The 23,783-nt window shown below is 43.0% G+C and overlaps 1 protein-coding gene across 1 annotated transcript; it reads right to left on the bottom strand.

The window, feature by feature from the left end:
- Positions 1–286: 286 nt before the first annotated feature.
- Mrpl3 (mitochondrial ribosomal protein L3) lies at positions 287–22,808 on the bottom strand. Its single transcript, XM_032910407.1, has 10 exons — positions 22,541–22,808; positions 21,443–21,627; positions 20,400–20,491; positions 19,362–19,460; positions 14,858–14,957; positions 12,924–12,984; positions 5,597–5,705; positions 3,814–3,891; positions 2,450–2,527; positions 287–753 (listed from the first exon to the last, which is right to left on the bottom strand). Exons 1-10 carry the CDS (start codon positions 22,630–22,632, stop codon positions 601–603), a joined length of 1,047 nt encoding a protein of 348 aa, XP_032766298.1. The 5' UTR covers positions 22,633–22,808; the 3' UTR covers positions 287–600.
- Between the last annotated feature and the right edge of the window lie 975 nt (positions 22,809–23,783).

Raw genomic sequence — 23,783 nt, 5'->3', positions numbered from 1 at the left:
CTGGTACGTCAGGTCCATCAGGTCCACACTCAAGTCAGGAGCCAGGCTCTGAGAAGTGAACTGCCGGGTGCTCACCGTGCTCAGCAGCAGAGACGAGCAGTGAGGTCCACAGACAGCAGGCCGTGCTGGGGCTCTGGACCCACCCCAGCCTCAATTTAGATAAAAAAAAATTCCTCCTCCCATCAAGCTTGTAAACTCTAAATGAATGTTATGTTTCTAAAGAAATGGATTCTTTTACCCATCACACAGCAATATAGTTCCCCAGGTTCTGTTTCACAACCAGATATTAAGAGAGATAAATCTTTAATAAAACTATAAACCAAAACAAGACTGGGAAATGTGTCTAAAGAATGACACCACAAATGGCAGGTAGCTTGTTCTTTACAAACTGTCAATGTTAACAAACCCAGTCTATGTGACTGTTAATGCAGTAACCTTGCTAATCAGACTGAAGAGGGGCCAAGTGGCTCACTTGTGCCCTTGGTGGACACAGGAGCTGGCTCTCATGACTAAGCACAGGGAACGACATCCCATTCCTGGTTCTATTACTGATCTGGTCACCAAAGTACGCGGAGCACAGAGGCCTGCAGCACCATGGCATCAGGCAAAGGTGACGGAAGGTTCGCTGGGCTGCCACACGCTCTCATCGTACAGATCTTCTGGAAGTTCTTCTTCGTCTCCATCAGGAAAGTAGGTAGGGAATGGCAGGCTCTTACAGAAGTCCTTGTATGCAGGCAGCGTAGAGTCCTTGATCTGAGAGAATAAGGAAACAAATCTCACTCAATACCAGTCTTGGTATGTACAGGAGCCACGGACAAAGCCCCTGCTCTGCGCATCTGAACATGAATGCAGACACACCACACAGAGGCCAGAACGGGCTCTCCTGCTGCATTTCTTTGTAGTCTAGGAATTTTGATTAAACATTTCTCCTCAATTGAATCAGCTACACCAAGAATAAAGCCACCGATTATCACTGTATACTTTACTGTGACTTGTAAGTATGTATTTAACTGTCCAAAAGGATGGATATTTTAAAATTACATCTCAAATATATTTTATATACATATTTATTATTCCAATATAAATATCTGATACTAAATACAATTAATATCTAATAATTATCCATTCTATTATTTACTCTTTTTGCCTGATTTGTTAGTTTTGTATACTTAGAACAAAATTTTGGAGGTTGAGGCTTAAAAACATGGAATTTACTGTATTTTTGTTAGTTTTAAGTCTAAGAACACAAAAAGGGAAATATTGCTTTTATTAAAGAAATTAGCTTATATTTGGCAAGGAGCATTCTGAGACGTTAAAGACAGAATGACATACAGCAAAATCAAGAGAAAGAACCCCACAAGTGTTTACAGAAGCTCTGAGAACATTTTATGGCCCCAGACTTTCAGATTATGTCTGGATTCACGGATGTTCCTTGGCAGAGGGGCTGGTAAGATCCAAGATCTGTGCCTTAGTTTTGGATAATATTACTGGGATCCTCAAAGCTTCTGCAGAGAAGAAGCTTCAGAGAAAAATACTTTTATACACAATAAAATAGAGCATGTTCATTTTAGCAATAAGAAAATAAATTAGTCAAAATTACTCAGCAGCTGCTAGGAACAATTAAGTGTATAAAAAGAGCTCTATTTTCATGCCCCTCATTACAATTGTTTCAGGAAGTGACCAGGACGTTGCCCAGAAGGAAACCATCATGTTCAGTTTTCCCAATGCACCAACCTTAGGCTCAACTTTAAATAGGAAAACACCCTGTAAGAGAACTATGTGCTAACCTGATAAAAATTGTCACGAAGGACCCAAGTAGTGAATTCTCGTTGTGTCTACACTTTTGTGTGTCTACTGTACCTGAGGGTTTCCCATAATAAAACTCCTGATGATGCGTCCAGTATAAATGAATATATGTGATGCAATATACATGAAAACTGTGATTTCTGTCTCTGCTAAGCATCAGTGATGGCTCCCTCGGCTGTGAGCCTCTTACACAGGAGATCCTCGGAAGCTCCCAGGCTTTACCTCAGTCTACCTGGTCAGCACCTTAGCATTATGTCCTTTCCCCCTTTCTCTTTAGTTTTGACAAGGACAGTAGGTGTGACTGAGCGGCGTGGCAGTGAGACTCTGGCCCCTACTTCAGCACTTCTTGTTCTTTTGCCCAAATTTCTGGAAAGGACGGAAGAGGGATGACATTTTGGCAATGGCTCCCCTCTCCCTGCAGCCTTCTCTCCCACAGCTCCCGGGTTCATGGCTCCAGTGAGCGGCTAATTATTTATAGTGCGCCTTTTGTTTTCACTGAGGTGCTACGACACAGAAAACTGGGGGAGAGAACATGCAGCGGAAGAAGACACTTCTTTAGAAGCTACCTAACAGAGCAAAGAGAATTTATGGAAACACTGTACAAGTAGAACTGTACACTCCTTTAGGAGACGGTTGTACCTACCTTCACTAAGCAATTTTTATGTCCAGGCACAGAGCCATTGACATAGATTATATTGTGCTTGGTGTTCACTCTCCACACCTACAACAAGAAGTGAAAAACTTATGAGATGAAGGCAGGAGAAACTAGGAGACAGCGTGACGTGACGTAAGCGCTCTACAGTTGACCCCACAGCACGGAAGGTCAAGCAGAAAATGAAAAGCTTTCAGCCCCGTGTTAGCGACTTGTAAGGGCATTCCTGCACCTGACTTCATGATGTGGCTGCCGAACACTACTTCAGCTCCAGAATCTGCTGACTCCGAGAAAGATGCGGAAAGTTAGTTCTAGTTTGGTTACGATTACTTTTCTACAACTAGCCACTGGAAGCTCCTAACTCCCTGAATCAAATCTCTAAATTAAGCAGGCTAAGCAGACTGCCTTTAAAAACATCTCAACATGGAGCAAAACCAACACACAAGTGGAAAGAAGTCAAAAATAAAATAAAGACACTAAGAAAATAAGTGCCACACAGAACACCGTGACAAGCAGATGGACGTTACTAAGGTAAAATACAATGGTGGGAAGCAGGCTTAGATTTATCTGATAACTGATTTCAGGGCTGACCTGATCGAGGTGAGGAGTACTGAGTCTGTGAGGGAGTCTCAGTGTGGACTTCTACTCAAATCAGGGAATCCCATCAATCAGAGGCCCAGAATAAATGAAAGCGGCTGAGAATATTTCCTCTCTGTCCTGGTCATCTCAACTCCAAGCTCCCTGGACTTTGGCCCCGGTGTCTGTCCATACGTCTGCTTCAGTCCTAGGACTAGTGCTCAGACTGAGAACTCCCATCACATGGCTTCCTGGGTGAGACTTTGGAGTAAGTCACGGATCCAGCCTATAGGCAGTGGGATTTCTCAGCCTTCATATCACAACCACAGCAGGGACTCCTAGAACTATCCTTTCGTGTATCTCAAATAGTGCTCCCCCTTGGCCAAACCCTGACATAATTATAAAAACACTGTACAGAATTTACATATAAAATGTATGAATAAAGATGGAAAAACCACACAGAACATCAGTGACCATTTCTGGGTGTTGTTGCTATGGTGGCTTATTTTGTTCTTTCCATGCTTTGAGCTACATGCATACAAATACACACATACTTGTTGTTTTAATGAAAGTATAAGCATATAGCACCCATTATAGTACTGATAGCTTTCGTTTAGCTACTGAAGACTTGGTCAAATTACCCAGATTAAATGTGAATTTTTCTTCTCTTTGTGGCGCAGACACACACAGTAATACACACCACACACACACACACACACACACACACTCTCTCTTTGCATGTGGAACTGTCCCTCTTCATTACCCATTTACACACTTACCTTCAGCCCATACACTGTCCTGTTTTGGTTTCCCATTTGCCCGGGCATTTTAGTTCCAGGCCAGACTCTGGCAATATCCTGAATAATAAAAGACAAAGTTCACATTTTCAGTAATTTTGATTCCAAACAGTATTGACTACATCACAGTGGACACCAGCAGCAAGAATCAGTGAGTTCTCCTGGTTCAATCATTTACTCCCCAGATCAATAAAGAACTGAGGGGGATGTACGTACACTCACTCCTATATTGGAACATGCCGTGTGCACGTGGTGTCATGCCTGTGTGCACGTGGTGTCACGCCTGTGTGCACGTGGTGTCATGCCTGTGTGCATGTGGGCTGGAGCCAGGGCACCTGCTGGACACCTGCCTCATTACCTGGGTGCTATAATCTGCACTCCAGGCCTCGTGGCTGCTCAGCAGTCCCTCCACTGTTCCAGCCCAAAGAGGACAATTTTACATTTAGACTCACGGTAAAGAACCGGGCACCCAGGTTAAAATTCCTGACTTAGTTACTCTTTCCCTCCTCTTCAGTGTGGCTGTGATTGAGCTGAAACACTCAAGCTCATTTCCTAATTATAGTTCATGTTGTACTTACTCCCCTCAAACATGAGCAAACTGCTTTTATTTTGACATGGTAAACCATTAGCAAGGCTCCAGGAGTGGAAACGCTAGCATAAAGAGTACCCTCCACCCTGAGCCTGCCCACCAGAGCCTGAAGGCTGGCAGTCTCACTGCATCTTCTGGGCCCTTCAACTGGCCAGGAAGAACCAAACACTCACACACTTCTGAGTGCTGCAAGCCACCACTGTTTCCTAGCGGTCTCATCCATTTTTCTTCTAAGAAAATGTTCTCTAAGTAGACATACCAGTTTTATCCAACCAAACTCCTGTGGGATCCATGCTTGCTAATTACAAGTAATGAGGCCACCCTGTGGCAGTGCCCTGGGGAGAACGTGCTCGGGGCAAATTCCAGAAGCTCTGCTGTGTCAAAGGAAATGCCCGCACTTTCCCCAAGAAATGCCTGCCCCTTCATTAGGGCTGCGTGCTTCTGTGTTCCCATCACTGATTTTGATCCCGGTTTCCTGGCAGCCTTGTGAATAGACCTCTCTTCAGCCTTTCGGAGACAGTGTGACAAAAAAACAAAATAAAACAAACAAACAAACAAACAAACAAACAAACAGCCCCAGCAACTTGGAACAGTCAGTCAGGTGAGAACTCAGTACCTGAGGGAAGCTGTGATGTGCTCTATTGTGAGAAGAGTGGAGTGTGTGACCTCACCAACCGTTAGAGGCTGACTCTGCATTTCCTGAGCTCCAAAGGTTTTCTTTTTTTTTTTTCCGGAGCTGGGGACCAAACCCAGGGCCTTGCATTCGCTAGGCAAGTGCTCTACCGCTGAGCTAAATCCCCAACCCCTCCAAAGGTTTTCTTATTCCACTGTTGTCATTTCTGTTTATGTCAACGACTTTCCCCTGTACTATATGCTATCCTAGCCGATCTTGAGCAACTGTTTCCTTTAGAGCAAAACTACTATGTGAGGTGGCAAATGGAGCCACCTGCAGTTGCCGTAGATGGGACACAGGGAAGGAGGAAACAGAGAGTGCTGCCCACAGGTACTCATGCACTAGAAAAGACAGGTGAGGCCAGGCCCATGAAAGACTGACAACTACTAGGACCCCAGCATTCCAGAGGCTGAGGCAAGAAGAGTCCTGGGCTAACCTGGGCTACACAACGAGACCCAGGCTACCTCCCACCTCCCTCAGGGAGCACCACTATTTATACTCACCCCAGTTGAGATGGCGCCAGGTCTCCTGTGGGTCTTTGTTTGACCGTGAGAAGCAGGTTGGCCTTTAAATCCCCATCTTTTCATGACGCCCTGAAAACCTTTACCAATACTGGGGGAAAAAGTTAGAATTTACATAATGAATGGAGTGTAAAATATTTCTGACTCTACCTTTTTGACAGCACCTTGGAGTTCTAACAAGACTTCTTATCTAAATAACCAGAAAAGGCCATACCAGCCAAACTGCAAATGAACGTTTCTTTATCTGTCTTGGATTGCACCTCCCGCTGGAGCTGAGCTCTGTATGAAATGTTATGTCAAGACTGTAAGACAACAGCAAGCTAAGCTCGGGGAATTTACCTATGAAGTTCACCTCATATCTCGTGACATGATAGCAAAGTTCTAGAAGTTTTAGTCTCATAACAAACATGGCAGGCAGCCATTGGGATAGACCCTAAAGACTCAATCCCCTAGTATTTATGCTGTGCTTAATCCTCCTCCCAGGAGCCTGGGAGTGATTCGGTTTAATGAATACAACATGCTAACAGATGAGATGTCAGTGTGAGGCTCAATTCTAAGAGATCCTCCTCTGGTACTCTTTTCTTGCTTCCTAGGGCTACAAGAAGCAGCTTTCAGTATATATGCACTCCTGTGGAGCACAATGTAACAAGGTTTGTTCCAGTCAACAGCTGAAGTCCTTTGCTGCCAACAACCATGCTAGTAAGCTTGGTGGCAATTTTCTCTAGTCAGGACCCACTTGACTATAGCCTGTGAGAAACCCTGAGACAGATGCCACCAGGCAAGTGCGCTGAATTTCTCACCACAGACTCTGAGGTCTCGGGGGTTTACTTCAATAACCGTGTGAGGACAATAAATCAGAAAGCAACCACTAGTGCACAGATCAGAGCGCTGACTAAATAAACCTCCAGACGCTGGGCAAGCAGCTCAGACGGTACCAGATGGATCCTGGCCTGTGTTGAATAGGAAGCCAGTGGAAAAGCAAAAGTAGAGAAAGGCAGTGTCTTAAATGAATATACTTTAATGCAGAGCCTATCAGCTAGAGAAACAAGCTAACACCCCCAAGTTCAAACATTCACTCAAGGCTATCTCTGAATGTCAAGTGCATCCCTACCAAGGGTCCTGTGCAGGACCAGGGGACTTGTAGCTCTACTACAGACATCATCTGTGAGCGCTTAGAGTGCAGATTTTCCTCACCTTTCACTAGACAACAGCAATATATCTGAATGTGTAGTTTCAAACAAAGCTAGTTATGATGAGACGTGCACTGTTCAGATCAATTACAGCACAGCATGAAAACCCCATGCTATCCCTCTCCCTCCCCAGGACTTTGCTATGTATTTATTAACAAAGAATTATCAGACAGGATGGATTAAAGAAAGATCCTTCAAGAACTTAGCAAACCAACTAAGTTATAAATAGAACCCATCAGGCATATACTCTCAAATCACATAATGACTTGTTAATAAGTTAAATGTAGCATACACCTCTTTCTGCCAGCAAATACTTTCTCATCTTTCAATAACAAAAATAAATAAATAAATAAATAAATACATACATACATATATACATACATAAATTGAGCATTCTTATCACAAAGCTAAAATAGAAATGTAACATATTCAATGGAAAAATTACTATATAATTTTATATAAAGTTGAACACCACAGAAAAGCTCTGAGAATCAAATACTAAAATTATGCTTTAGAAATTATTAATATTTACACTTAACAACAAAGTTTAGGGCTTATTTGCAAAGTAATGTAAAAAGCGTAGCAATTTAAAAATGAAGAGAAACAACTCAGGGTAGTTTGGAAGTGTTTTGTCACTTAGCAAGTAGCCCCTAGGAGCAGAAGGGACCAGCAGCGCCATCGTGAAGGAACATGCTTTAAAAATACCACCTTCGCACACTGGCTGCCTTTTGTAGAAGTTCACTACTGCCTTCAGAGTTCTCAAACTGATTATGTGCCTTAAAAAGTCAGCGTGAGTGCATGCACCAGAAAAAACGCAAGCAGGTAAATTACAGAAGATAATTGAGCTCATTTCACAGTAAATGATTATCAGATGAAAGTGGGGCCTGAAAGTGCTAATTATGTGTCAGCTAATTGCAGATGGCTTTTCAGTCTGTGTCTGGAACACTTCATGAGTCCCCTGTGTACAACGGGGACCTCTTCAGTAAATAACCTTTAAACAAAAGGCGAAAGCACGGGAGACGTGACAATTACGGGCTTAATTCAGGATGCGGAGGCTAGGGTGCACCTGTTGATCACGGGAGGCACAGGTAGCCAGTCTCTCTTCTTTACTTGAGAACAAAAGTAAAACAGGAGCAAGGAATGAACTGATCTTTACTTAGCATAAGTCACAGAAAAGAAACACTTCACGGAAAACTATACCCAATACAGAGGCCTAGCTCCCTCAGCCTTTGCTTGCCTGCTTGTCTGAGACAGGCTCTCATGCGATTGCCTTGGCTGGCCTACAGCAGACTGTCTCACTCAGGCTGGCTTAGAACTCATGTAATCCTCCTGCCTCCCACAGGACTGGCTTTGCGGGTGTGCACAACCCTTCCTAGCTACCCAAGGTAGCTTAGCTACTGGCTGCAGAAATAAATCAAATGAAAACTCAAGCCAGGGAGAATGCAATTTTAGACATTCCAACATTAGTAAGGCTTATCTGAAAAGGAGGAGAACAAAAATGAATTCACTTAGAATATTTAGACGGTTTAAAGGTCTCCTTTAACTTAGAAGACTGCTGCCGTGTTCCTTGGCCCACATTCTCCACGTGGGCAGCACACAGGGCAGAGATCATGTCTTACTTAGCTCACTGTCCAGCACAAAGTGAGCTTAATGCCCATCACGGCTACTGCTATGTCGTGGAAAAACAGGAAAAGGGAAAGAAAGGTTTTCATCCTATGAGTCCCGACCCTTGGGGGAGTCTCATGAACCTTCCACTGGGGTCACATATCATATAGCCTGTATATCAAATATTTACATTACGATTCATATTAGTAGCAAAATGACAGTTATGAAGCACAATGAAAATAATACTATGGTTGAGGGTCACCACAACATGAGGAACTGTATTAAAGGGTCACAGCCTTAGGAAGGCTGAGAGGCACTGAGTTAGAGGCTTGTGTTAGTAAGTGTAAACCCTTCCCGAGAGCAATGTGTAACTTACCATTGCCAGTTCACCCTATTATCTCTAGAGGTCACTAGAGCTTCATCCCCTTGCCCTACCATGACAAACGCCCAAATCCTGACAGCATGTATAGTTTAAAACAAATCATCAGATGCTTTACACCGTATGGCAAGTGTACATGGGGACAAACATGTCTGAGGTGAGGAGACTGCACATCTGCTCAGAACCACCTTTGCCCGGTTCTCTAAGGACACCTCTACAACCCCGCCCAAGTCCCGTCCTTTCCACTGGCTTCTGTGACCTCTCTCTCCTTTTCTTTCTTTTCTTTTCTCATCAAACTCGCCATTTGCCTCTGCAATCTACTTTCTTCTTCAATTAGTCTCTGGGAATGACTCTGAGATTCATCTAATCCAAAGATGCAAACGTTTTTAGTAAAATAATTTTTATCATGAAAATCATTGCATATACTGAACAACAGAGAAAATCAGGAAGCCCGAGGCATCCACCACTGACACCACTGACTCCAGGCCTGCCCTGTTAATCGTGTTTCTCTTGCTCTGCAACTCAGTAGGGTACTGAAAAGCCATCTCCATCATGAATGTCACAGTATGGAAAGCTAAGGATACCTTTAAACCACAAAACCACAACATGGTCACCACAATCTTTAAAAAGTGAAGGACTCCTTAGTATCAAACATGCAGCAGTGTTCAGAGGCCCATGGCCTCCTTTCACATGGCTGCCCTCTGTCCTCTTTGGATCTCCCCAGCCCCTACCTCCCCCCACCCCCATGGTTTCCTAATCTTTGAGCCACCCTTCCTCCCTAATGTCTGCGCTCTGAGTGTCCTGCCTCTGCCTCTCTTCTTGCTACTGGTTAGGTCCCAGACTGGCACGTTAGTTAGCACACCGAGCACCCGCTGTTGTGAGGAGTTTTATTGGGGCATAGAAATGCGCATTCAGTGTTCTTTAATCCCAGCACTTGGGAGACAGAAGCAGATGAATTTCTGAGTTCAAAGCCAGCCTTGTTAACAGAGTGAGTTCCAGGAGAGCCAGGACTACACAGAGGAACCCAGAAGTCACCTTTTGGGGCTGGAGAGATGGCTTGGTGGTAAATGCACCAGCTGTTCTTCCAAAGGACCTGGGTTCAATTCCTAGAACCCACATGGTAGCTCACATCTGTCTGCATTTGCTATCCTCACAGACAGACATGCAGGCAAAACACCAAAATAATAAATCATTAAAGTAAACACATTGTTAAAATGTACACTCACTGGCATGCTGAGTACGTCTGTCTTAGAGCTACTGTGTCAAAAGATGTTTGATGTACTAGAACTCTTAGTGAGGTCATGCTTCCTACTCCCCTCTCAGTACTTCCTACTGTCGGTGGACTTTCTGTTTAAACTAAACTGAAAGCGGCTGACAACATGGGAAGGGCAGCCAATGGTCTCCAGTCAAGTGCTGGAAGCCCTTCTGCTAAAGATGGAGCAGTAAGAGCTCAGGAACTTGCCTTGGTCACCGAGCTGTGTGAGCCATGACCTTCAGCTGTGCCCCTAGGTTACTGGTTACTTAGTAAACCCCAGTCTTGTTGACCTTGGGCTTTGTTGCTTGGTAGATTTAATTTGGGAAAGCAATCACAGATTACCACTAAAGTGTGCTTAAACAACAAACCAAGATCCAACCCTAAAACACCTCCCCTCAAGTTAGCCTTCATCCGGAAACAACCATTATACAATTTAAGGATTACCTTTGAGAGATTATCTCTTTATACTCTAACCACTCCTTGTTTCATTACATAATTTACTGGTCTGAATAGAAAGCAAATTCAATTTAAAAAGGATTAGAAATGGAGGACAAAGTAGAAAAGTCTGTCCCCACACCAGTCATAGGAGAAAGAAAACGAAGGGGCATAGAGCCTATAGCCGAAAGGCAATGTCCCCATTCGTAGTTAATGGGGAATAGTTAATTCTCTCACGGGCTCCAAAGAGCTTAAATTCACAACAGGAAGTGTCCTCCAAATGAGAAGCATCAAGGGACATACACTAAAGAACTTAAAGGAAAAAAGAAAAACAAGCAAATGCATGTTGGCTGTTCAGACACCGAGGAAGTCAATGGCAGGGAAACACCACAGCTAAGGAGCCAACACTGCACTCAAGAGTTCAAGCCCAGCTCCCCGTGCACAGCAATCAGTCCACAGGTTTTAAAAGAAAGCTAGGGGATGGCAGCAACACGCTAGCTAGACACGGTGCAATCCAATTCAAGCTGGCTGACAGCTTCAAGTCAGGGTACATGAAGACATACAGACCAACACAATGAATTTCCACAGGGCAACCCACCTTACATACTGGCATCAACCGGATGCTGTTCTGCACCAGACCTCCTCAGTGTAGTCTGCTTTCTTCCAGACTGACCCTTACCGCTTTAATGCTAAGGGTACCTGCTCTCCTAGTGCTTATTGACTACTGATCCTGGAGGCTGCCATATAACTTCAAATCATTGTTTTCTAGAAATAGAACCTTACAAAAACAAAACAAAACAAAAACTAAATAAATAAAAAACACTCCCCATTTTTACTCTATATCCAAGAAGATTGGAATTACCAAAAGGGGAAAAGCCAAAGACACTTGACAGCTCAGGAGAAGCATATGAACAGAAAGCATCCACTGGGCACAGACTTGGAAACACTAAGCTCTCCACCAAGCCAGTCACTAGCCTGGCCACAAGGCACCTTCTGACCAAGGCACCCAATTCTGCATGCCTTCTCACAGTATCCTGTATGTTCTGCAAGGTACGGAATGGAATCCACACAGCATTATATATAAACTCACAGGATTAATGCAGGGCATCTTATGATTTGTGGTAATCCATACATTTAAAAGTAAAATAACCTGGTTTGTAACCCAGACTTCACTCGCTAACCAACAAGGCTCAGGACGCTGAAGAACTGTCTCTAGGAGACAGAAAGAGTCTCCTGGCTTCTGTAACCAGGGGAAAACAAAGGGGACAGGTTGGGAATCTCCTAAAGACTCTTCTGACTTCCAGTCTATCCCACTTCACCTCCACAGAGCTGGACAAAGAGAGGGGCAACTAGCAGCTTTAGCAGTGGTCTGTGTCTGACACGAGGGGATCATGGTGTGGAAGCTGCCAGCAGGTTCTGTGTAAGGAACTATGGCCTCACTCAACAGGTTCTTGGGATGAAAACTGCTGTTTGGTCACCACCACAAGATAAATGCAAACTAACTGCCCTCTCCCAGAGTCCACAGACGAAGGCCCTCAGTGCTGCTATCTTTGTAGGCACTGTCATGTGACTAAGAGGAGAAAATAAACCCAGAGGACTGAAGTCAGGATCCAAGGTGAGAACAAAACGTAGCAACTGGTGCTTTAATTCTGGCTGTTCTAGGTTGTGTGAGTTCCAACAGCCAGCAGAATCCAGTTTGCAAACATCTACATGGACTTTGGTACTCTGCACTACTGAGCAGTAACTTCTCTAAGTTCCAAAGACCTCCTGGAGCCATAGAGACACTACTACCCCTCATGGCAGAGTGGTAAAGTATCCAAGCACTAGTCCAGACTAAATGCATCACAGCCAGCATTCTGTCAGCGTCAGCCAAATGATCACCTCTACATTAGACCCTTGAATATGCCAGGGTTTCGCCTTCACAGCAGAGTCTCACTACCTCATGCTAAGAGTCCAACATCATGCCCCTAAGACGACCTGAGGTATGGGAGGAAGTCGTTTAGTTTAGATAAAACAATTGCAAACATGGTTTACAGTCACACTAAGAGACACTTAAACACAACAACCACTTTTACAAATAGTATAAAATCTTACAACTCCTAGTGATTAGAAAGAGTACCTCGAACCAAACTCCAGTAATCACAGGAGCGTCCACCACCACTGCTCAGCTGTGTTTCACACTCAAACCTTGTGTCTTAGTCTTTAAAGCAGACCTAACTGGGAAAGGCACTTAAGTCACACGATCTTCCTCTGAGCCTCACTTCTGAAAGCATTCATCTCAGTTCATCCAGTGTACACTCTATGTGAAACCAGAAGTCAGTGACGTAACAGGCAGACTTATGAGAGCAGTCTGTCTTTATGACTGACTTCAGAGACTGTACGTTCACCCACTCTGTCCTTAACATGTGGAGAAAAGCAAAGCAAAGGAGAACCGCTGAGACTTACGTTTTGGCTGTGACATCCACATACTGTCCGGGGCGAAAGTGAGCTGCATAAAGAGGAGTCCCTGCATGGAAAAGAAAATGAGAAACCAAGGTTATCTGTCAGCAACAGAAAGGACTTTATCCACAGATACCTGGCCCACATAGCTTCCAGTAGTGCTTTTGAATGCTCACTGATCTTCAGCATTTAGGAACATCAGAGACACCTAAACACTGAAGCCATCCATAAACAAGTTCTACTTAACGATGAGAAGGACATAGAACAAGGGGACACTGTTCAAGAGGTGCTACAGTGAGCCAACAGACCACTCCTATCAGGCCAGCATCATCATGGAGCTTATTAGTGCTGGTCTGAATGAGTCAGGCCCGTGGCAATCACACTCCTCTTGCTGGCAAGCATAGGTTAACGATTCCTGGTTGCTTCAGTGAATAGGTATGTCGAATTAAGATATATCATCCACTTACACAAGGGGAAAAGAAAGAACAGGACAAGAACAATGATGGGTGGGCTTTGATGAGGTCTGTCATCACCCAGTGAATGAGGAAATGTACTAACCTGACTTGGTCCCTCCTTTGCTGGTTATGGTATACATAATCACACAGTACCTGCTCACATCAGATTACTGCTGCTCTAGTCAGTACTGATAAAGCCTCATTCACCTAACAGTCTTAGGTCTTTGGACTAGACAAAACCTGTCCTGATAGATACTCAACACTTGTAAGGCTCAGCTCTGACCTCAAAAAATTGTTATCTTGGGTAAGAGTCAACATTATATCACCAATTAAGGGTTCTTTAAAAAAAGATGAAAAAGAAAATGGGGGACTAATATAGCTAAGAACGAAATGGAAAGCAGGTTTTAGTTTGTTTAATTAGTACAGAGAGTAGGGTTCAGTGGAGTTTAAGAGAGCAGTTTCTTTAAGGTAAGATTAATCTAGGTTTATAAAGGAAAAGGGACTTAAATAGGGACTTCATTCTATGTATGCCAAATATCACATTATACTCTATAAATAAATACACTGATTTGTCTATCAAAAATATTAATTAAAAAAAGAAAAATTAAGGGATTACAGAGACCTCATTTTTGCAAGGCTGAACAACTCAAACTGCAATATGACTCACTGACTCAGAAATGTAATTTAATATGGTTAGAATTAGAGCAAATTAACATGGGCTTGACTTTTATAACTGTTCTAAACACAAAGGCCTTAGACAAATTAAATCTACTAATGTCAAAGTGGATACTTAACTTTTCTTCAGAACAGAATATTTCAGAAAATTCCTTTATATTTAATGTGGACTATTGTCACAAATCAGACCAATATACAATGATGCAAGACTTATACTAATTTTATAATTCAAAATTAGTTTGCCTTCAAGTTAGAAATTTAAACTTAAAAAATTTCACTGTCTTTTTGTCGCGATGCAAATTCAAATACTGTGGAGCTCTACTCCAGGGTCAAACATCAAAATGGCAAACTTTGCTAACCACAGGAATCAGCATAATCACAAGCCAACCCCTAATGTGCCATTCCATGGACAGGGAGATGACTCTATCCCAGGGGCTAAGTTTGCTGTTCTCCTTTTGAGGCTACATTTCTCCCTCTACGGTGAGTGTAACTGTTCCTACCAGAATCCTAGCCTGCAACCATGAACACACTTTGAAGCTAGAGCACTTACTTAGACAGGCTTTAAAAATGTGACACTCCTCACATTTGCGCTAGAGTTCCTCCCTCTCAGGGAAACAAAGAGGAGCCTACAGCTTTCCCCACTCACCAGAGACAACGACTGTTTGCTCCTAGTGATTAAATCAGATGGGTTTATATTTAAAAATACGTGTTTGGAACTTTGTGTTTTGTTTAGCTTTATTGAAAGGGCTGACATTAAACAAATCACATATTTGGTATTTTTACCTCCCTCCTCTCCCGACCTCAGATTACCTGGCTTAATTACAGCATTATCTGTTACATGAAAGATTTTAATTGTCTGTTTTGGTGGCAATCCAAGATCTCGGTAAAATTCCAATATAGAGTTGGGTTTCTAGAGGGAAAACATCACAAGTAAATAATGCATTAAACAGCATAAGTGACCTGAATGCAGATCCCCAAATCAAGTTATAAACACAGAAAAATAAAAATCTAAGCACACTTTATTTTCTACTGAACCAACAACATCTATTTCTCACTGCTTAAGGGTGATGAGATTACATCAAAACTAACAATACACCTAAGAACAAGTCATCTTACTGCTTAGGATCCAGCCATGTGCACGAGTCTCGGAATGTACGCCCTTGCCCTTGCTGGCCTGAAAGCACACCTACCCTGGCCTCAGATCGTCGTCTTCACTAGTCACCGTCTTCACAGGGCTTTTCCCGTGGATTTTTGGACAAGCTACTCTCTAATTACTCAGGACTCCTGATTTACTGTCCAAAAGAACCACTTCTGTCAGTCCATTTTTCTTATTCCTTAGACCATTTATCTACATCCATCGTGATACACATTTCACAGCAGCCCAGTGGACTGTGTCCTGAGCACTGAGAACACTGCTGCTCTGAGGGGGCTGGGCTGTGACCACTTTTCTCTCAAGAAGCTATTGTTCCTTCCAAAACACACATTCTATCATTTTTTTTTAAATAACTTGAGTATTTCTTATTTACATTTCTAGTGTTATTCCCTTTCCTGGTTTCTGGGCAACATCCCCCTAGCCCCTTCCCCTCCCCTTCTTTATGGATGTTCCCCTCCCACATTCTATCATTCTTTGCCCTTCCCTTTCTCACTCACTGAAAACTCCTACACCCTTTCTCACCTTCCTTCACACTCACTTCTACAAAAGCAAAGGCACTTTCCATACAAGATTGTTCCTTGAAATTATCTTCCTTGTGCTTCAAAGTGAAATATATTTTATTTAAAAGGTTTGAAATGTGCTTCTGCCATTCACTTAGTTCAGTTGATTTATCAAGCACAATGTTATTTTGTTAACATTAGACTTAGAGTGTTCCAAGAAACTTCTGAGAAGAAACCCTTATGTTTTGGTACAAAATAGCTAAAATGAATATCATAGCCTACATCAACACTAGACTCCAGCATAAAAAGAATTAAGACAACATATATATCTTAATTCCCTTTCAGTTTCACTAAAACTGAACAATTGTTTCAACTAAAATCACAATATTATACAACTAGGTCTTAGTCATGTGAAAAGCCAACGCTCAACTGAGGCTGACAGCAGAAGCGCTCTAACAGCCTGGCTGGCCCCGCCCCCTTCCTTTCTAAACTTCCAAATAAATGATTCAAAAAGGCAATTTAGAAGCTGACAGCACTGTCACACGTGGGTAACCCCGTCCATGAAGCTGAGTCTCCTTCTGCAGAATTCCTCAGCAATTATCCTTCCTACAATGAAAGCACTGCTCTGCTCCCAAGATGAATTGTTTTAATCAACTTTTAGGGCCATTTATGTTCTTAAAAAGAGACACTATGCACCACATCAGTTTTTATTTATAAGATACAAAAATAGCAAAACAAACTGGCCTACTTTAAAGGTTTAAGTTCCTAGGAGATTAAAAAAAACAGTTCTAGCCTTATTATAAATAAAACCATTTTAATCAACTTATTTTGAGTGCCCAACTACTCAATATTTGATATTCATAGGTCTTGTTTTAAAAAAAAAAAAGCAACCCAAAAGATTAAAAACAAAACTGCTCTATATAGTCAGTCTAATTGTAATTTCCCTGAGGGCTAAAATATGTAACTAGCTGGTACATTTTTAGTTTGGAAAATTTCTTTTCTCTTTAAACAAAAACACTTTAATTATAAATGATGAGTGCTTTCCACACTGGTGAAGGAACTTTCTTTTTCTTATTAGTACACATTAAGGACACAGGGCAGGGGCTCTCACTGTGACGGTCCTATATGCGCACGGCATCCATTCTGGTCATCTCCTACATACCACCTCCTCCCTGTGCCTCCCTCTCTAACCGCCGTCACTCTCTCTAATAGACCTTGGAGAGGTGAGTACCTCCTAAGGTTGATGTGGCTCAGTGGTTAGCGTCTACAACATAAGAAAAAGCACGCAACCCTCCAGATCCACACTGTGCTGCACATCACTGCAGACAACACCGTAAGCTTGTTTACACACCGAGGGGAGGGGAAGAGCAATCTCAAATATAAGAGTAGAATTCTATCCTTTCTGAAAAAAATTATTAGTAAGGACTATGCTATTTTGCAAATATATTTGCAAATATAAATATAAAGATGTGTATTTGATCAATAACACATCTTCATCATTATGTAAAAGAGAATATATTAAATTGGGCTCTCGAGCACATTTTCTTTAAGAGCTAAAGGATTCAGAACTGATAGAAATTTCAGAACTGGAAAAGAATTACTAGATTTCCAAATCCTATCTTTACAAATAAAAGAAGGATGCTGAAAGGGTGTGTGTGTGTGTGTGTGTGTGTGTGTGTGTGTGTGTGTGCAGGAGTGAATGAAGAAACCCAGGATCAGAGCTCCATCTACGCACCATGTCCCTATCGCCTCCTATTTAGTTTTTTAAAATAATGTTGATCTTTATATAGCATGTCTCGCCTGCATGTATGTATATGCACCACATGCAGGCCTAGTGCTTGCAAAGGACAGAAAAGTGCATTAGAATGTCCTGGAACTGGAATTATAGACGGCTGTGAACTGCCAGGTAGTGCTGGGAACACTTCTGCAAGAGCAGCCAGTGTTCTTCTTTTTTTTCTTTTTTTCGGAGCTGGGGACTGAACCCAGGGCCTTGCGCTTGCTAGACAAGCGCTCTACCACTGAGCTAAATCCCCAACCTGGCAGCCAGTGTTCTTAACCACTGGGCATCTCTCCATCCCTGTTTTCTGCTATGTCTGAAGAATCGCTTATTCATACATGTTTTGGAGTAGAATAAATTGCCCCAATATGATGGTTAATTTATAAATGTCAAGACCGGAAGGTCACAGACTTATAAAATTGATAATGGCAATGACATTAGTTGTATAAAAAGAAGTGACTGCCTTTTTGGTCCCCTCCTGTGAACGGCATGGGCTCTCCCCCAAGTTGGCTGGCTCCAGTTCTGCTGCATTTATGCTGACGTGGGCTGGTACTTCATCCATCTCTCCTGGCAGCTTGAGGGTAGCCAGGGGGTTAGTATCCAGAAACATCAGGTATGTGAGACCATGGAGTCTGTCCTGCTCTTTCCAATGGTCAGTCAGTCTTGACCAATAACATCACTCCTCTGTCCAGAGGCTGAAGTGATCACATGTGAAAATGAATGCAAAAGCCTTCACACCATGTTCCTGGCATGTAGTAAGCACTCAGTAAGTTAACCATAACACATGCTCTGGACCAATTTCCTCTGAGTGACACATTCCTTCCATGAGACTCGGGAGCAAATGAACCTCCCAGTGTCCTCAGAACAGAACCACACTTATGAAGATTCATGAGGCTCTCCTTGAAGGCCGTGGGAACAGCAGACAACTGCTGGTTAGCCCAGCTGCCTGCAGTTGTCCATACCTCATGCAGAGAGCTCCAGGCTTGTAGACTCACAGCCTGGGCTGGGCTGTCCATGCTCCTCTGTGCAACCTTCACCCAGACTCCTCCACGTGATCCCGATACCCCACAGGCTGACAAGCTAGGCCTTTGCTTAGTTTCTATTCTCTGTTGTGGGTTCCCTATCTGAGGTGAGCTCATTCCTGTCTCCATAGAAAAAGTCACACAAGCACATGCAAGAAATATGTCTACTTTTGACATACAGTAGGGTTATATATTGATTTTTGCCCATGTTTATTTTATAAATGACAACAAAAAATTAAATTTGTTTGGAGATGAGAGGTTGTTCTACTTGCCCTCTAGGTTCTGGGCATTAGATATTAATCGGGTGCATTTTTCTAACAAGTTACACAGTCAGCATTCTGTTCATACTATACTCAGGAAACAATGCTCTGTTTCTGATGTGGGTCCATCCCAAACACACAAAGTTCCTTCTAAAGTACATAACAAGGATGTTTATAAACTTCTAAAGTACATAACAATGATGTTTATAAACTTCTGGTTTTAAGTGTTAAATTGACTTTTTTCATAGAAGAAAAAAAAAAAAGGATAAAACATCTATGCAGGAAAACCGTTTCAAATTAAAAAAACAAAACCAAACAAATCAATCCACGATCTACTGAGTATGTAGGGCAGACCAGGCAATTAGAGGAAGCTCATTTAATCCTGTGATAAACCTAGTAGGAAGGCGGCACCATTAATCTCTTCACAGATGTACAAACAGAGTTTAGCTTAGTGAACTCTAGTTGACTCAAACCTCTGCTAGCCCCTCTCCCCGAGTCCTTAGGGTAGGTGTCGGTTTGTGACTACAGAACCCTGCAAACATGAGCGTGCAGAGCTGAGACTAACAACATGCAGTATTTTAGGAATGAAGATACAGACTTACATACAGGCGTGACCCGGTTTTACCCCCCACTGTTAGGGCCGCTGTTTTTCCATTATGGTCTTCCTTGGGAGTGTATTTTAACACATGACAGTCTTGTACCTGAAAACAAACACGAAACTGGAGCTTGTAACATGGTATATACCTGCTGAGACTTCCCAGAGAACCCAGGGAGACAATGACTACAAGGTTCATCGGTCTAAAGATGACACACAATAATAAATTCTTCCTGTGTAGTTGAACCAGTCTGCCATTACTGATCCACACTCTCAGACCACAATAATCAGGAAGGAGTTACAGGCTCTGTACCCTGTTAGCACTCTAAGCGTGCACAGCCTATATTTAGCCATCATCACACCTGAGAACAGACCCCAGACACTGAGCTGTCAAGAATGATCTAGAGTAATGGTCTAACTTCATCTGTGCTTTCCCTACAGTGAGAGCAGCTGACAGTTTCAAGACACTGTGCACTGTCTCTAGGACCGTCATCTCTTGTGGTCATCACAGTAACAGTTTGCAGTGAGGCCTAACTGTTCCTCTTATAGAATTATATCACTTAGAGAAGGGGCTAGAGCACTCAGGAACACAGCAAGGGCAGAGCAGGATTTAAACTCAGAGCCTGAGTCCTTAACCATCTGAGAATAACTGATCTCAGTGAATAAAGTGTGGTTTCCCCAGAGGAGCAGAGTCCATGCTGATGGTCAGCAAGGAGATCACAATTACAATCTGGGCCTGAATGGACTGTGGTGAGCATGGTGGGCTTGAGGTATGTTCTAAGAATGAGTCAGGTGGACAATCTGTGAGGATCTACACCACCCTACCCCACCTAGCATTACTCCAGGTATTCCAATCCCATCATGAGAAAACTGGTTCAGGCTAGAATCAGTTTGGCTGGAACTGTCAGAAGCAAGGCTCTTTACTACTATCTGCTATGTAGATAGTAGATACAGCTTTCTGTCTGGACACACATTTCAACCATTACAGGTTATATACACAGATCTCAGCACACACATATTGCTTACATGCTCTGTGCTTTCTTACCTGAAGTAAGGTAACTGCATGCTTTTGACCATCCTTGGTCCATAAAGGCATCATACCCAGCTTCAGGGCGATAAGGCCAACTCTGGAAGAACCTGCCAGCATAGACAATATATTTAAGACTACTTACACATGCAAATATCTTCAACTATATCGAGCACAATATACTGGTGGTTAATAAATATAAAATGAGTAAATGCAAGTTAATTCTAATATTTGCATTTTAAAATAGTAATATTAATACAGGGCATATAATTCCATTATTATTCTTTTATAGTTTCAGATCCTGTCCAGCATTATCAATTAGAAAACACCTATTCAAATTCTAAGGCATTAAATGGTTCTATACTACTTACATGCCACAAGTTCTTCTCTATTAAGAACTTTTGGGGGTGGCAATGTAGTTTAGCTGGCAGAAGTGCCTACCTAGAAAGAACAAGCCTGAGTTTGAGCTCATGCACTGCATGAGCCAGGTCTGAGGTATACACCTATGACTCAGCCTCAGGAGTTAGACGCTGGAGACTGAGGAGCTCAAGCCAGGCTACACTTGAACTTCTGTCACTAAACAATGTGAGTGTTTCAATAACTCCAGAGAACACAAGTGCAAGGGGAAAAGCCCCATCCTGCTTGGTCTGGCCACACATGGGTTTAGTATCCTACCACGGACAGCTGGTTCTGGAACGATGCTTGCCCCAACAGCACACAAGCATCCCAACTGAAGGTAGCTGTATTAACCCAGGACATTTTACACTATATTTTTCAGTCTCTTCTTCCCGGTTCCTCCCTTTCGCTTTACATTCTTTGCATCTGAGGGAAGACAATATATGCAGAATGTGTCTCCTCTCACCTATACAACGCCTTTCTGAGGTATTACTAGCAGCAGATGAGGAGGTTGGGAAAAAAACACCCTGGCAGACCAAAGCAGAATGAAACACACACACTCAAGCAGTGAAAACTCAAGAGGTCAAATGTATGAAGCAGTCACCATTCTCATGCAACCAGCCATACTGTAATTAAGGGGTCACATCTCAAACCCCGCAAATCACCTGGTTCCCAGGGATGCAAAGGCCATGGTTCGTCCTTCAAGGGGTTCAGTTTACTCGTCAGCTGGGCTTTATTTTCATCGGAGACCAGCTGCTTAACAAACGAGACATTTTCTTCAGATAGATGCTCATCCCACCAAGTACTACTCTTGCTGTGCAGATTTCTAACAATGAACAAGATGTTCTTTCTGGAAAAAAAAAAAATCAAATCATTATTTCCATTTAATGCAGGGGAGGCCGCAGTTAGATAAGACAATGCACTCAAGGCCTCAGGAAATGGTGTGGATCGTGCATTCGCCCTAACACTTCTTGGGCTTCTGCTTTAACCAAGAAAGGTTACCCTGAAGGCTAAATTTCTCTTTTCATCCATGATAAACAATCCCTCCTAAACACATGAGAGGCTACTAACCTGAATGAATCTGTATTTAACAGCTTTATAACCAATGGACTGGCGACTGAATTTTCTCTAAGTGTACCTCTTGCCTCTAATGCCATTACCAATGTAAAGAAACAAAATGAGAACCCGCAAACACACGACCTCTGTCCAGCTAATGCACCAAGGAGCTTAGCAGGTTCGAGGCAAAGAAGGAGGAAGTGTGTTTGATTTTTGCACAGCGTATGGGTCAGAACCTAAATAAACCTTTGTGCAGTCCACTTTGGTTGGTAGTCAGAAAGTTCCAGCTCAGAATCGCAAGTAAGTTTCTACTTATTAGGTGACTGACTTTGGACCACCGATTTCCCTTTAGTTTCAGTTTTATCTGAAAAACTGTTAGGACAGTGTTCTGCTCACGGGGGGCTACAGGACACAAGGCCTAATATGACACAACACAAGCACAAAGTGTAGCACAGTACTCGCTGGTTGGAAGACATCCTTGCTGCGGATAAAGTCGCAGCTAACCCCTGATTTCTTGAACATAAAACAAAAAGCACTACCCCTTCAAGCCTTTAGATTAAAAGATGCTTTCTTAATCTTCTATGCTATACACCCTTGAACACATGACCCCTTCCGCTTCTAACCCTCTGCGCCAAGCCCGGCCTTTGTTCAAGGACACAGTTATGTGGGCGGCGCACCCCTGCCACCCACTCTCTTGCCATACCCACCTACTCCCTAAGCCTGGGGCAGCACCTAGGCCTCCGGCGCCACAACCCAGCACTTGGGCGCCAGCTTGCGCCAGCAGCCTCCAACCCGGCATGGAAGTGGCCGGGCAGTGCTCGGCTCGCGACACCTCCCGCCGCGCCGCCGCGGAACTTTCAGTAAGTCCCCAACACAAACACCACGAGTTCGCAGTAGCACCGGGACAGCAGTCACACGGTTTGTCCGCCAATGCCCTCGGCGGAGGAAAAGCACAGCCGAGCCACTTCCGGTCCGTTTCTCAATATGGTCCGGGTATAGACTCAATACCTGTAAGTATGGTTCTGTCGCCAAATGGCCCTACTTTGCCAAGGGATTAGACGATTCACTCTTTCTTTAGAGGTGGCAAAGAAAGAATTGGGCTTTAAACATTAGAAGAATGAGACAAGAAAAGATGAAAATTTCTTTGACAACCAAAGAAAGAGAAGTCACCTCCAACAATGCCCACTGTGGGAAAGCTCACTGTGCTAAGTAGCATTTGGTAATTTTATATTGGTTAATCCTAAGAGCAGCCCTTTAGAGAAGTTATTTCCATCTTACAAATGAAGGAACAAGTACTTAAAATTTATGTACTTGCCAAAAACAGATGGGCCGAGCTAACAATGAAATACGACTGAGGTATGTTAACAACAGAATGGGACCAAAACAAGCAAACAAAAACAAAACAAAACAAAAACAACAACAACAACAAAAAACCCAAAACCGGACAGCATGCAACTTTCCGATCTGGGGCATAAACAGTCCCAGGGCGTTCTTCAACGCTCATGAGAGACCTGAAGTCTAAATTGTCTAGAGGGGCAGTTCATGGAGTTGAGATCAGGTGCAATTGCTGCAGGAAAGCGTGTTACTATAAAGTTTCGGAATGATTGTGTGGTTCAGCCACTGATATTACTGAATCCTCTATGTCCCAGGTCTGTCCCACCTTGTATGTGCTAGACATTTATTTCTCTACTCCAAAAGTCCCTTCCCACTCACATGAGTGCTTTTGGAAAAGCAGAAACAACAATTTGACCATTCAACTTCTTTTTTTTTTTTTAAATAAAGACCTGGGTGACCTGATTTAGAAGGTTCAGGCAGGGATCAAGTTACTGCTCGGACTGGTAGGCTCAAAATCTTTGCTTGTTCCTCCACTAAGCAACATTGTGGGTACCTTGGCAGCTTCTCAGTAATATTTTGAGCCTTAGAGAAAAGAATGTATCATTCTGTCCTTGA

This window comes from Rattus rattus, chromosome 8, assembly GCF_011064425.1.
Source record: "Rattus rattus isolate New Zealand chromosome 8, Rrattus_CSIRO_v1, whole genome shotgun sequence".
NCBI lineage: Eukaryota > Metazoa > Chordata > Mammalia > Rodentia > Muridae > Rattus > Rattus rattus.
The sequence above is the reverse complement of the archived record's forward strand: the minus strand, read 5'-3'. Positions and strand labels throughout refer to the sequence as shown.